Here is a 14338-nt window from a genome sequence, read left to right on the forward strand (position 1 = left end):
TTCGGGGCCAGCTGGGCAGGCACGTAGGGGAGCTGACAGTTGGGGGAGCGAGGAGGATGCTAGATAATACCTAAGCCTAATAGACCAGCAGGCAGCCCAGAGCCCCCACCCCTCACTGTCTTTCAAGACAGTTCCTCAAGCTGGGGTCCGGGATACTCCATTTCTTTCTAAAGAGAGCCACCCTTTATTCCAGTTTGGGAATCACTGATCTAGGAGCACAGGAATGGAATTATCCTTCCTGCTACATGGCTTCTCTGTCTTTCCAAGTATTTCTTTGATGAGCTTTTTAAGCTCAATTCACCAAGATAAACCTTTTAGAGGTACCAGCAAGATTGTATAGACTACATGTATACTGTGTATATTTTTAAATTTCCATTTATGAAATGCTTGTTTAATCCTCATAGCAACCCTATAAAGCATTTGTTTTTAAACCATTTTCGAGAAGCAGAACCTGAGGTTCAAAAGGTAGAGTAACCTTTTGACCAAGGTTACTCAGTGAAGTTAATGGCAAAGCTGGGATCTGACTCCAGGGCGACCTGATTCTAAACACCACGTCGTAACCACTGAGGTAACCCTGAGGCCCACTGGAGAGAAGGACCCCTTCACGAGGGCACCCTACACCTTGTATACCTATTCACTGCATATGTGCTAGTTGCCCTTGCTCTGCTTTTAAAGTGGGAGGCCAGGCCGGCAGGTCACATATCTGGTGTCTAACGGGTTATAGTGGAGACAGCAGCAGAGAAGAAGCTGGTCCTGAGTGGTGGGTGGGGAAGTTTCCAGGAAGCAGAGCAGGCTTTCACAGGTGGGGCACGACATCAAAGGTAGCATGGAGATGAGCGCAGAGGAAAGCAGTCTGAGTTGGGTTGGTGGCCATCAGGCTCCTCTTCAATGACTGGGCTGTTAGAAAGCAGGACCTCTGAGGGAGAAGGGGTTTAGGGGTGATCATGGAGCCCAATCCCCTACCAACAACAAGGATGGCGCCCCATATGCAATCCTTCCTGTGAGATTCTGGTTCATGTGTCTTCCTCCTGCTGGGCTTGGCTCTTTCTTAGGAAGTTCAGGGCTATGGGTCTCAAGGTCCCCTTTATTAGAACTTTTCTCCTTTGTTGTCCTTACTCTTTCAAGAAAAGAGGTTCAGACCTTCCTAAGAGAAGTTCCTGCTCTGAGCATGGCACGCAATCGCCCATTCCTCAGCTGAAAGGTCTGCATTCAGAAGCTGGGCTTTCCAAGGATAAACAGGGTTAGGTGCTGCCAACCTTCTCAGCAGCAACCAGAAATTCGATGAGAAGTTTCAGGGAAAATTCATCTTTTTCCATCAAGTAATTGAGAACATGGCCTTATGTCGTCAGGAATGAAGAGAAAGGCTCTTGTGTGCTGGTGTCACTGCATCATTGGCCCCTGGGTGAGGTCATGACAAAGTGGAGAGCTGCATGTTGCCTGGGACACTGGGCCTTCAGACAGCAAACTGTAGGCATCAGAGCAGAAAGACACGTCTTGCCTGAGACGCTTGGCCAGATTTCCAAGACCCGTTTAAAAGCTTCACACAGAAACTGAGTTAACACTGGGATGTCTATGAGAAGGTCATATCCAGAAAAAGCTTTCCCCTTCCAGCAGGGACCTTTCAAAAAAAAAAAAAATCTCCATGCTCATATTTCTCTACCCCGGGAGGCTCTCCTGGAATCTAAGAGGCCATTTAGTGTCACATTCAGCCACACCGAGCATCACATAATGGAGATACTGTTCAGGCCATTATATACGTGAGGCAGAACCCTCCACAATGCCTGGCAGTGCCCAGATTCTCCACAACAAGGCTCTGGTCTCTGTTTGCTTTGGCCAAAGCTGATCTCAGGACTGCCTGAAACCACAAACTCCAAGCAAAGCCCTCTTGGTGACTCCTCTGGAAAAGAATCACAATGAGATTTGTCATCTTGGTGCTTTATAAAGCTAGGAAGGGGTGGCAGCCTTCACTGAAGTAAAAAGTGAGTTTGTCAGAATCAGGAGATACTTTTCTGCTGATAACACCACCTGCCACCACACAAAAGTTCTGAGACTGTCAACTCATCTGCTGGTCCCTAACGTTCACGCTTTTGCACACTGTGCCCTTGGCTGCTACCTTCAGCTTGTTTTTACAGAAGTCAGTTCTCAGAAAGCAGACAACACACATCATAGTTGCGTGGTGGGGTGTGGGGGGGCTCAGGTTTCTTCATGGACCAGCACACCCACTGGAGAACTCTCCACGTGCTGACCAGCAGCCAGGGTCAGAGAGCTCTGACAGAGCCAGGGGTCAGGCCAGGGAGGGACAGAGTTTGTGCAGAAATGTGAGTAGCTGGATTCACCTTCAGGTCCAGACTTTTTCATTTTGGTTATAGACATATTTCTGTGTGTGTGTCTGAGACTAGAGCTGACCACACTGCTAAGTTTTCACTTGCATGACTGTTAGGAGTAAAACAAATCCTAATTTCAACAATGACATTAAAATATGTGTAAAGTAAAATGTAGGCCACTTCAATAAGTGGCATGCGGTCATTGACATCCCTGTGGGGACAAGCTTTTAGCCTTGTAATGAGTGGATTGTTGTCTCTTATGCTCAGAGGGCACACAGGATTAATAGAGTCTGTACTTTTTACGTCTGTGCACAGACGTAAGTCACCTGGAGACTGATTAGTGGGAAGAAGTCAGGGTACAGGCCTCTGATTCATTTCAACTAGCGAAATAGTGAACGATAAGAGGAAGTGTGTATATTTAGCAAGGAGAAAATATTGGCCCAGTTGATTCATTCATTCAACAAATATTTATTGTGTGCTTCTTCTGGGATGGACACTGCTCTAGGTACCTGGTTATATCAAAGAACAGAAGAAAGATCCCTTCCCTTGTGGACCTGATATTTAGGTGGGAGATACAGACAATAAACAACCATGAATTAATTATTGATTAAATTAGGTGATCAGTGGAAAAATAAGAAGTAGAGCAGAGTCAGGGAGTAGAGGGGAGGGGAGGTGGAAGTAAATATGTATTTGGTAGGGGTGGCGAACATGTTTTTGGGTCCAAACATTCTTTAGGTATATAATAATGATGCCAATAGAAATATTAATTGCCAACAGTTTTCCGCAGCAGACACGGTGCTAGGCACTGTGCCAGGTGTTTACTTGGATATCTCATTTAGTCTACAAGAACCCAGCTGCCTGGGTTCTTCAAACCTCCAAGGCAGAATGCCAGACCTTGGTTCTTGGCCTTGGCCTTCTCCATCTTTATGCTTTGTCTTTGCAGTAGGACTTTCTCCAGAAATACTGGTTCCCGTTTAAATCTTACATTTAGTGGATGTCCCTACAAACCCCAATGCCCACAGAGTGCATTTGTTAAACTCCTCAGTTACAGACTCGGGCTGTCTTTTGTGGTTTCAGGTGCCAGTGGCAGGACTTTCCATGCAAATAGGTGGGGATGAAAAAGCTGGGAGGGAGACTTGTGGTCTTTGTTGCTCAGATTCCACATGCTGCTCCCAGACCATTGGCTAAAGACACCAGCCTCTGGCATGGCCCATTGCTGTTGATTGCTCTGTTAACTTTGCAGTGAGGACACAGGTTGAGGCTGTTTGCTGGTGGCCTCTCTCTTCTGGTTGCTTCCTTTTTTTTACCTACTAGAAGACTTCCGGGTTGGTTGGTACCTCAGTCATGCTCTCAGCCAGACTCTGCCCCACTTCCCCACTAGGCCTGTAGGAGAATCATGTCTTATAGCTCTGCAGCCCTCCCCAGGTCCTGAGGCATTGCCACCAAGATGCGGCTGCCAAACACTTCCTGATAAGGCATCAGCTTCAAACCATGATTGGGCACTTAAAGTTACAGAAAATGCCAGCCATCAGCCACTTTCTGTTGGTTACAGCTAATTCATCCATGCAATTCTGTAACTTTTCCACGTCTGCTCTGTCCCTGGACCTAGAGTAAAAGAATAATAAACAAGAAAAGTTGATAAGAAGTCAATGGTAGTGATAGCCAAAGCCATATTTGGACTAAAAAAGTGGTTCTGAATGCATATAGCATAGCTTCCATATAGGATGGAAGCCTTCACTAAATGAATGATTGAGTAGAAAAACTGATTAGAAAACTTTGAGACAGAGATTTTTAACAGTGCAGGAAGTCAGAAGGCAAGTCAGGCCTTCAGATAACACACACCAATTCCTGGAACTTGGTGATTTGTTTTTCCTTTTTACGTGAGTTTAGCACTTTCTATTTCACTTTCTGTTCTGTTCCTGCTAGATTCACCTCCTTCCCCCAGGCACTCCCATCTATCCTACACACCACCACAAACTTCGTTCTCCCCCACACCCTATTTTCATGGCATCGCTGCATGACCAAAATGTCTCTGGGCTTCCATCACCTGTAACCCAAGGTCATTAAGCTTTTCTAGCTGCCATCAAAATGGCCTTGAACATGCCCTCTGCCCTGTCTTCTAGCCCTCTCTTCCCACTCATCCCTCTACTTCAGTCGTGCAGTTCTTTCCATGGTTATCCCGCAGACATCACTTTCACATCCCACCACCGACTTCTTCCTTTTGCCTCTCTGTATTGCTCACTCTCTTCTCTCCAAGAAGGTCTCACTCAGGTCACATGGCTCCAATTACACTCACCTCTCCCTCCTGAACCTCCAGCAGCCTTAATGTCTCCACCACTCCTTTGGTCCATGACCTAATTCCTCACAATCTTAGTTATCTTCTCATATTTAAATGCAAGGACGGGGAACATGTTTTATATTACTTCATATCCACTCTGTGGCCAAGCACACAATACATTGCAAAAGACACTCTGAAATAAATTATTGGAGAATAAATCAGCATCTCCTCACCACAGAAAAACCTTTGAGGAACTTCACCTTTCCTTTGGCTTATACCTGCATTGCACATACTCTACAGCCCCCTGGAAGACAGTCCAGAAAATGCCTAGGAGAGCCTTCAACCTCATTCCAAGCTTGTAAACAACTTGGGTTTTGGTTTTTGTTTTATTTTGTTTTTAAGCAAGCAGAAGAATATACTTGTAGGAGGAATTGTGAAAAAAAAAAAGTCTAATAAGAACAGACATCTTAAATAAGTTGAGCTTTGTCTCTCTTTTGTCCCCTTCCCTGCTCTTCTTCCCCATCCCCATCCCCCTCACTTTCTGTTTTGCTTTTCATGCCAGTTGCTAAAGACTGTAATTTAAAAACTGCACTGGCTTTTCCAGAGCCAGGAGGAATGTGCATCCGCACGTGGATTTTTCCACAAGAAAATTGTCCCTGTCTTTTGGTTCTTCTTAGCCAGAAACAATGAGAACAGGCAATCAGATGAGCCCATCCATCTTTGCAGATCTTACTCTAATTTGTTTGAGAGGCTCAGAAGGGGTGGAGGGGATGGTTTGTGTTTCACCCTGTCAGGCTGTTGTTTGATGAGGTTTGTGCTCCATTTGTTCAGATGGTTTTCATGGTTTCTTTGTTGTTCATGGAAAGACTTTGAAAGTCATAATTCTGTATCCTTAAGCTCTTCTGCTATTCCTGCTCAATGTCTCAACGGGACTTACACCACCAGAAAGGAAAAGAGGAAGTTTCCAGCCAGTTAGTGAAGCCATTTCTGAACATGGTTAAGGAGGCGTGTGGATTTTTTCAAGAAAAAGGTTGGGATCACAAATGTTCGGGTTCAAAGGAGTAGTTTCCATAACAATTTGTAAGTGAGGCTCTAGTCATTTCCAGGCAGGAGGTATCTCTCCATCCCCTCATTTCTTGTTCCCAGCCCCCTTTCCAGCCACACCTCTGGCCTTTTTCCTTTCTCTGTGGTCATCAGGCCCAGCCCTCTCCATTCTCCGTAGAAAACCATGAGAGGCCTAAGAGATCCTGGAATGTGCTCACACCTGTGAGATATCACCCACAACATCAGTGTGCTGAAGGAAGGGGCTGGAGTCAGCCTCCTGAAACACCATGGGCCTGGGCTTTCAGACATTCTTCCTGGAGTCTTGAATCTGGACTGCCCATCTCTTCAGAGCTGCAATAGACATTTATATTTCTTTCTAAACTTTTATTAGTTTATATTTTTAGAAAGCTTTATAAGACGCCTCACATCGGTTGTCTCATTTGATCTTTACCTGTCTTAGTCTGTTGGGGCTGCTATAACAAAGCACCATAGATCGAGTGACTTATAAATAGCAGAAATTTATTTCCCATATGTCTGGAGGCTGGAAGTCTGAGATCAGAGTCGGATTCTTGTGAGGGCTTTCTTCTGGATTGCAGACTGCTGACTTCCTGTTGTATCCTCACATGGCAGAAATAGGCAAGCTAGCTCTATGGCCTCTCCTGATAAGGCCACGAATCCCATTCCTCAGGGCTCCACCCTCATGACCTAACTACCTCCCAAAGACCCCACTTCCTGATACCATCACATTGGAGATTAGATATCAACGTATGAATTTGGGGGGAACACAAACATTTAGTTCATAACGTTAAAAGGCAAATAAATCATGCAAATTTTTATTTCCACATTAAAGAAAGTTGAGGTTCAAGGGATGTCTTATGATTCATCCAAGGTCTCACAACAAATAATGCTAGGGACATAACTTCCATCAATCCTCTGACGTCAAATTCAGGGTTCTTCTTGCTACTTCTGCTCCCAGTCAGAGAGTTCATGTTCCTTTCACTCACCCCACACTTACCCCAGAGGAAGAACACACTTCTGGAATACAGTGATGTTTGAAAGTTATTGCTGAATTAAATTTCATTTATCCTGATTACTGAAAGGTCATCTTCATGCAAACTTTCTGAAAAGCAGGAGATGCTGATGTACGACAATTTGTTGTTTTTCATTAGACCCTTCTTACGACTCAGTCAGGAGAGGAGGATGGGGCAATAACATGAATTCTGGCCTCAACAAAAGTAAGTAAATGTCACTCTGTCTTTGGGAGGAAAACATTTTTCCAAGGACAGCATGGAAAGCAGGCTCACGAGATATAGGAGGATAGGAGCGAGCATTTGTTTTCCTGCTTTTTGAGTAAACATCAAAATTAACCGCCAATTTAGGGCCTGTCAGTGATACTTGCTCCTTGAAAGAGGGTGTTTTCATTCAGACCTTTGAGTTTTGCTTCATTGCCTTTGGTTTTAGAAGCGTTGAAATTCAGAAGATTTCTTAGGACAAGGTTCTGTGTGAATGAAAGGCCACTGGATTTGCATTCTATCATTTAAGTGATGAAAATTACCCTCTATGACTTTGCTCCTAGAGTTTTGGAGGCTTAGCCACACCAAGGTCCCTATTCCTATTTCATGAAAGGCTGAGATGGAGGATAACCTGATGAGGAGATGGAAGGGGTCTGAGACATGAATTTGTGTTAAGTCTGACCCAAAATTTCCCATTAGGGAAGGAGGGAAAGAGAATGACTCAAACTCCTGAACCAAAATATGTCAATCTTGCTATCTCTAGGAAGTAAAATATCGTGCACACAATTGGATGGTGAAGGGAATTCTTTCAAGAAAGAGATTAGGATTACGAATTTATGCCCCAGCAATAACTAAGATCCTTTAATAATACGTATTAACTATTTGTTTACTATGTGCCCAGCACCCAACATTCTGAGGTTCACAAAGATGAGTCAGGCACAGAGCATCAGGGCAGAGGGGTCATGCACATACATCATTCTTCATCTGGGTCGTATTGAGGAGGGCCCTATGATCCTGGGGCCATTTGAGTTAGCTCTAGAAGGAGAGGCAGGATTTGGACCTGTGGAGATGGGAAGGCCAGACCCTCCTAGGAGTGAGGTCCAGGGAAAGACATCAAGGTTGACATATCTGACAGTCAGTGAGGACTCTGGGTTCCTGGAGTTTAAGATGTATGAAAGGAAGTCTGGAAAAGTAAGGAAGGGGGCGTGAAGGACATTAGGAAGATAGACTTTAATTCTTTAGTCAATGAGGAGTCACTAAGGTTTTTGAAACAGTGGAGTGAAATGGTTTAGGGAGATTAAACTGGCTACATAGCATATGATGGCTCAGTGGAAAGACGGAGGAGTGGTGAAGATACAGTCAAACTAATCCTTAGATTGTGCAAGAAGCGGTGCAGGTCTAAAATAGAGAAGCGGTGATGGGAATGGAAAGGGTGTACATAAGGGATACCGTGGAGGGGAGCTCACAAAACATGAAAACACGGAAAGCAGGTGATCTTTGCTCAAATGTCACCTTCTCATGAAGGACCTCTCTAAATTTCCTATTTAAAAAATGAAATCCACAGCCCTAATACCATTAGACATGCTATACTATGTGTTTATTATTGTTTATTATTGTCCGCCCCATTAACATCTAAGTTTTACCAGGAACTGTTGGTTCACTGCTGAATCTCTAGCATCAAGAACAGTGCCAGCACATAGTCGATTCTAGATAAATATTTATAAAATAAAATGAATAAATTAGTGAGTAGAGAGTACGTGAATGAATGAATGAGAAAGCACATTTGTCCTCCTTCTGGAGTGCGTTTGACAAGATGTTTTTCTTCCCTCATGGAGACTGGCCCCACTTACTATATTTCTTTTTCTCTTATCACAGGTCCCCCCCTTGCAGGAGCACAAACAATGAGTAAGAATACTGAACAACGGCCCCAACCAGGTACCTGTCCATGACGTGTAATCCCTCCTTTGCTTCTTATACAGCCATTGATTCCATGTGGTTAGCTGGGGAGGATTTAAACAATATGCTTCATTTGTCATCACTTGTCTCTTCCACAGAGGGTCTATATCTGACTCTTGGTAATAGATCTGTGAATCAAGTAACAGGCACTGGAATGAGGTAGAGACTTGTTAAATATCAGAAGTGAAAGGAATATTAAAGATAAAATGTTCCAATACCTCATTTTGTGAAACAAAGAAACTGAGGCCCAGAGAGGTGAAGTGATTTGCTAAACACCACACAGCCAATTTATGAGAGCTATAGCCCCAGCCTCCCAACTTGTTCTCCCAGCCTTATTTTCAAAAACACCCTCATCCTGTGATGGATCTACTTAACAGTTTAGGCAGGGGAACTTTTACAACCATGGAATGGAAGATGCTTGGTATTAGAAAGGAACTTAGAGACATCTAGGTCTGTAACATCTCAATCTTATCGTTACCTCACCTCTGCTCAAATATTGAGAGCAACGGGAGTTCACTACCCTGCTGGGCTCAATTCTACTATCTGAGCCCCAGTGTCCCTCCCCGTAACTTCCATTCAAGCTTCCTATTTTGCGTTCTGGAGAAATCTTCCTTCTGTTCTATATGAAGATCCTTCTCATATCTGAAGATGGCTCCTGTGCCCACTCCCAAGGCCAGCTGTGGCTTCTTTATATGACACAGCTGAGATTAAGTTCTGAACAAGCCATTCACTTTGGGATGGGCAAACACTGTTTTCCGTCTCCGCTGAAGACATAGTAATAGAGAATTGACTTACAATTCATCAGGAAAGTTACGAAAGAACTTGCTGACTATGAAACACAAGCCAGACAGAGATGATTTGACATACAGGATTTAAAGACTCCCCAACAACAACAAACTCGACATGACCTGCCAAAAAAAATTTTAGTTGTCACACTGTGTTTATGAAAAAGAGTAGACTGACTGTCCTTAAGGATTCTTCATGTTAATTTATGATTCGAAGCAGAAACCTAAAAATCATGTTGATTTTTAAAAACTGAAATTGTAACTGTAAAAATAGTAAAATTGCACCAAACATTTGACAACATGGCCAAGTTGTGATCCAACTCTCTACCATGATATCCTTACCTGAAAAAAAAAGACAAACCTCACTTAAAACCAATATTGCAAAGACTTTTTAATGGCTAAATAATCACATAAATTTTAAATAATCCAAGATAGCAATAACAGTAACTTTTTAGTTAAAATACAAATCCTGGTTAGTGCTGAGATTTCCAAGCTTAAAATCACAGAATGGTGTACTAAAAGGGAACTGAGGAATCCAGTAGCCCAACCCACTCATTTTGCAGAGGAGAAAACTGATGCCCAGAGATTGTCCAATGAATTATTTAGTTTATGACATACCTGGGGGTAGAACCCAGGCCACTTGATTTCCAGGCGTATATTTTTTTTATGCTACATCAGAAAAACAGAGACATGTAAAGTTGTTGGTAATAGGTAGAACTATTAAAGACCATTTAAAGCTATTAATGGCCCATTTAATAAGCCATGTTCAGTTTATTCATTACGATTAAATATTAGCTCCTTTCCAAATGGTTTTATTACTCTGTGTTAGGTAATGACAGCATTATCTATACATTTTAGACACCAAATATGAAAGAAATGATGCTGTTACTATTCCATATTCTTTCTGTAAATGCTGGGATGAACCATAACTGTGATCAAGCTCTTTTGAGGTCTGCAAATAAAAGCAGTCAAGTTTTGAAATTGGGCTTTCCTATGATATTGAAATAAAAGTATAAATCCTGGGGGTATTCTTATTGTTAATGCTGTTGTTTTTCATATATTTAATAACATCAAAGCAAATTTCCTTTTTTGTTTCCTTAGATCCATATCAGATCCTGGGGCCAACCAGCAGTCGCCTAGCCAACCCCGGTGAGTTGACTTTCGCCTGCAAGGTTTTCTTTCCAGACTGTTCTCTAGTTCAGACACCTGACTGGGGAGTAACATGTGCTCCTTTCCGTGAAAAGTTCGACATCTGTTTCTTTAGTATACAAATGAGAGTTCAGGTCTTGTTTTTCAGTATCAATGATGTCCTTTAGCTGAGCATGCCTCTGTGTCTATCAGTTTTTGTTTCTCATTTGTTTGTCTTGTTCTTTTGTTGTTTTTGGTTTATATACCACATATCAGTGAAATCGTATGGTTCTCTGCTTTTTCTGTCTGACTTACTTAGCTTAGCATTATACTCTCAAGATCCATCCATGTTGTCACAACTGAGGATGCTTTTGGAAAACAAACATTAGCCCTGAAGTTTAGATGAGTCTTACATGGCACAGGTAGAAGTTTCAGTAGGGAAAGATGGTGGCGGGGAGCAGAAACAATTCCAGTGTGCCCTCATTTAAAGTCCTCATGCAAGGCACAAGTGAATAAATATTCCAAAGGCGTTTTATTCTTGACTTTAGAAAGTGTTACAGAGCTATCTTGCCTTATGAAAGAGGTGTGTCCCTGAAAAGTTGCAGATAAAATAAATTTGAATATGTATTTTAAGGGTTTATTATCAAAAATAACCCCCAAGTAAGCTCTAAACCAAGAGCACGGGCATGTGAGCTAATAAGCCTTGTGCAGTAACGAGGCCAGCACCCTCCCATCCCAGGGAACTAATGACACTCCCATGCCAGTGTCTCCAGGCCCATTCTTTAGTGCCTGTCCATTCCTGCACAGAGGAAAAAGAAGCCACCCAGCTCCCTCTCCTGATACTTTTCTGTCCTCCCAGGCTCTTCTCTGTAGAAGTTAGAGCTGAGAGCCAAACGCTAAGGCTCTGCTAAGGAGCATTCCAGGTCCCTTATAGCCTAAAGCCAGAGTCACACCTTCTCCCTGTTATTCTGATAGCAGTCTTCTGGCCCCAACTCTTTGACACTGACAGGGAATACCTTGGAGGACTTCATCACTAAGCAGAGATTGACAGTGATTGAGGCCTTTATAGAAGAAGAGATTCAAAAATCTTGCCAAAATGGTAGGGTGTGGCTTGCCCCAAATCACACATCTAGTTCTGGATAATCCAGCTCCTCATTACCCACAGTGCATTTTATCAGGCCTTCGGGCAAATTATCCTAAGATTTAACGATACTTATGATGCCAATTTCATTGGCAAACAGAAAGGCAAGTCAACAATGAAAAGAAGGGGCTCCCCAGTAGATTCTGAATATAAAAGGAAATAAAGGGTTTCTTATAAAAGAGAGGATCCTCGCATTTCAGGAATTGGATTCTGACTTCCCCAGGCTGAAATGCTCTGTTTTCTTCTGTTCGTCTCACCACCTGCAGGAAGCGGGCAGATCCAGTTGTGGCAATTCCTCCTCGAGCTACTCTCCGATAGTGCCAACGCCAGCTGCATCACCTGGGAGGGGACCAATGGGGAGTTCAAAATGACGGACCCCGATGAGGTGGCACGGCGCTGGGGGGAAAGGAAAAGCAAGCCCAACATGAATTATGACAAGCTGAGCCGGGCCCTCCGATACTACTATGATAAAAACATTATGACCAAAGTGCATGGCAAAAGGTATGCCTACAAATTTGACTTCCATGGCATTGCCCAGGCTCTGCAGCCACATCCAACTGAGTCGTCCATGTACAAGTACCCTTCTGATATCTCCTACATGCCTTCCTACCACGCCCATCAACAGAAGGTGAACTTTGTCCCTCCCCACCCATCCTCCATGCCTGTCACTTCCTCCAGCTTCTTTGGAGCAGCTTCACAATACTGGACCTCCCCCACGGGTGGAATCTACCCCAACCCCAATGTCCCCCGCCATCCTAACACCCACGTGCCCTCACACTTAGGCAGCTACTACTAGAAGCTTAATCATCGGTGATGTTATAGCTGAAGCCCCATCCCTCACACTTCTGGAATACTTTGGACTCTAAAGGATATATGTGGCCTTGAAGAGAAAACAAAACTGGATATTCTTTCTTGCTGGATAGAACCTTTGTATTTGTTCTTTAAAAACAATCTTTTTTTTTCCTTTTTTTTTTTTTTTTTGTGTTGGTGACGTTTCCTTCCTCTACCTTGAACAAAGAGATGGATAATTCTGTGGGCAAGTAGGCCAATTTGGATTCTCAATCTCCTATCATTTTATGAGTTGAATATTTAGATGACTGGAATGGTTATATCCTGGCTCTACAAAAGAAACTGTAAATTTTCTTTATATTTTTATGGCCAAAGCAGTTTCTTATCAACACACGGGTCATATCATGGACCTTGCAAGGTTCGGTATGATAATGAATCATGGACTTAACCAGTTATGCTCTGGTTTGAGACTTAGTGAAAATAGAGGCAACAAGCTTATAATCTTGTTTTAGGGGGACCTAATTCAGTGGATGGCAACTGGAACATTGGTTGTAAGGCCAGTGAAGTTTTCACCCAACTGGAATTTAAAAGAAAGGACATCTTTGTATATTTAAAAGAAGCCATGGGCATTGCAAAAGTCTTCTCAGTGGGCAATAAGTACTAGGCTGACCATTCTCTTTAGACATAGTCAAAATATGAACTAAGAAATGTTAATGCAAATGCAGACATTCCTGAAATACAGAGAATTAAATAACTATTTTTTTTTTTTTTTAATAATGACAGTGGGTCCCAGAACTTAGAAAAGTCTTAGGGATTTCTAAAAACAAACAGATCCGCAAGCGCTGTGCGCTTGTCAGACCATCAGTCCAGGGTCACCCAATCAGAAGGCAATTTACTGTATAAATTATGCAGAGTTATTTTCCTATATCTCACAGTATTAAAAATAAATAATTAAAAAATTAAAAAGAATAAATAAACGAGTTGACCTCGGTCACAAATACAATTTTACTATCAAATCAGTCTTTGTTATTTTTTTAAATGTAATTTGTACATCTTTTGTCAATCTGTACATTTGGGCTGTTTGTACGTTTTTATAGCTGGTTTTTAAAAAGCATAATGTGACTATCGCTGAAAAGAAAACAGGACTTTTAAGTCACTGACTTACTAGAAAGAGAAGCACTGGTGCAGTTATTTAACGTGCACAAGCAAGCAAAGGCAATCCATTTAAATCTTTATGCTTTAGAAATGTTTGTAAATAACCGTACTACAATCATCGCACCATGGAGGAAAAATAGCAATTACTTTCCCTTGTGGATACAAGGGATTTTCCTGCCCTATATATGCAATATATTTTTTAGATATTAAAATATATATAATTTTGCAGGTAATCGTTGATTTTTTTAAACTATATTAAGTGTTAAGCTGACAACTGTCAATGAAGACAATGTTGTAAAATAATTTGCCTAAATAAATTGTGCCTTCATCTCTCAGAACTGAGGACACTGTTTTCTTATTTATTCCCCACCGCACCCCCCCCCCAGTTAGTTCAAAGGGTCTTCCCAAGGGAAGTTTTCTATATACCTCTCCCACCATAGGAATTCAAATGTACATACTGCGTTACAGTAGAAAGTACAAAATCAATGAGGTTTTGATTGTTGTTTGTATTAGTCAGGGTTCTCCAGAGAAACAGAACCAGTAGGAGATTAGATAGAGATAGAAATAGAATATATTGATTATGAGGAATTGAGTTATTTGATTATGGAGGCTGAGAAGTCCCACAGTCTGCTGTCTGCCAGCTGGAGACCCGGGATTAGTTCCAGTCCAAATCTAAAGGCCTGAGGACCAGGAGAACTGATGGTATAAATCCCTGTCCAAGGGCA

The 14338-nt window shown here is 42.4% G+C and overlaps 1 protein-coding gene across 5 annotated transcripts in view; it reads left to right on the forward strand.

Moving 5' to 3' along the window:
* FLI1 (Fli-1 proto-oncogene, ETS transcription factor) overlaps positions 1–13951 on the forward strand; it is a 121424-nt gene extending 107473 nt beyond the window's left edge. For 4 of the 5 annotated variants that reach the window (XM_081036526.1, XM_081036528.1, XM_081036530.1 and 1 more), the window contains 4 exons: positions 6816–6881; positions 8535–8594; positions 10502–10549; positions 11936–13951. In XM_081036526.1, coding sequence (XP_080892652.1) covers positions 6816–6881; positions 8535–8594; positions 10502–10549; positions 11936–12465 — 704 coding nt within the window. In that variant the 3' untranslated portion in view covers positions 12466–13951. The remainder of the gene's footprint in view (positions 1–6815; positions 6882–8534; positions 8595–10501; positions 10550–11935) is intronic. The other variant, XM_081036529.1, reaches the window with a different exon arrangement.
* Positions 13952–14338: the final 387 nt, after the last annotated feature.

The sequence above is a fragment of the Rhinolophus hipposideros genome (genome assembly GCF_964194185.1).
Source record: "Rhinolophus hipposideros genome assembly, chromosome: 24".
Lineage (NCBI taxonomy): Eukaryota > Metazoa > Chordata > Mammalia > Chiroptera > Rhinolophidae > Rhinolophus > Rhinolophus hipposideros.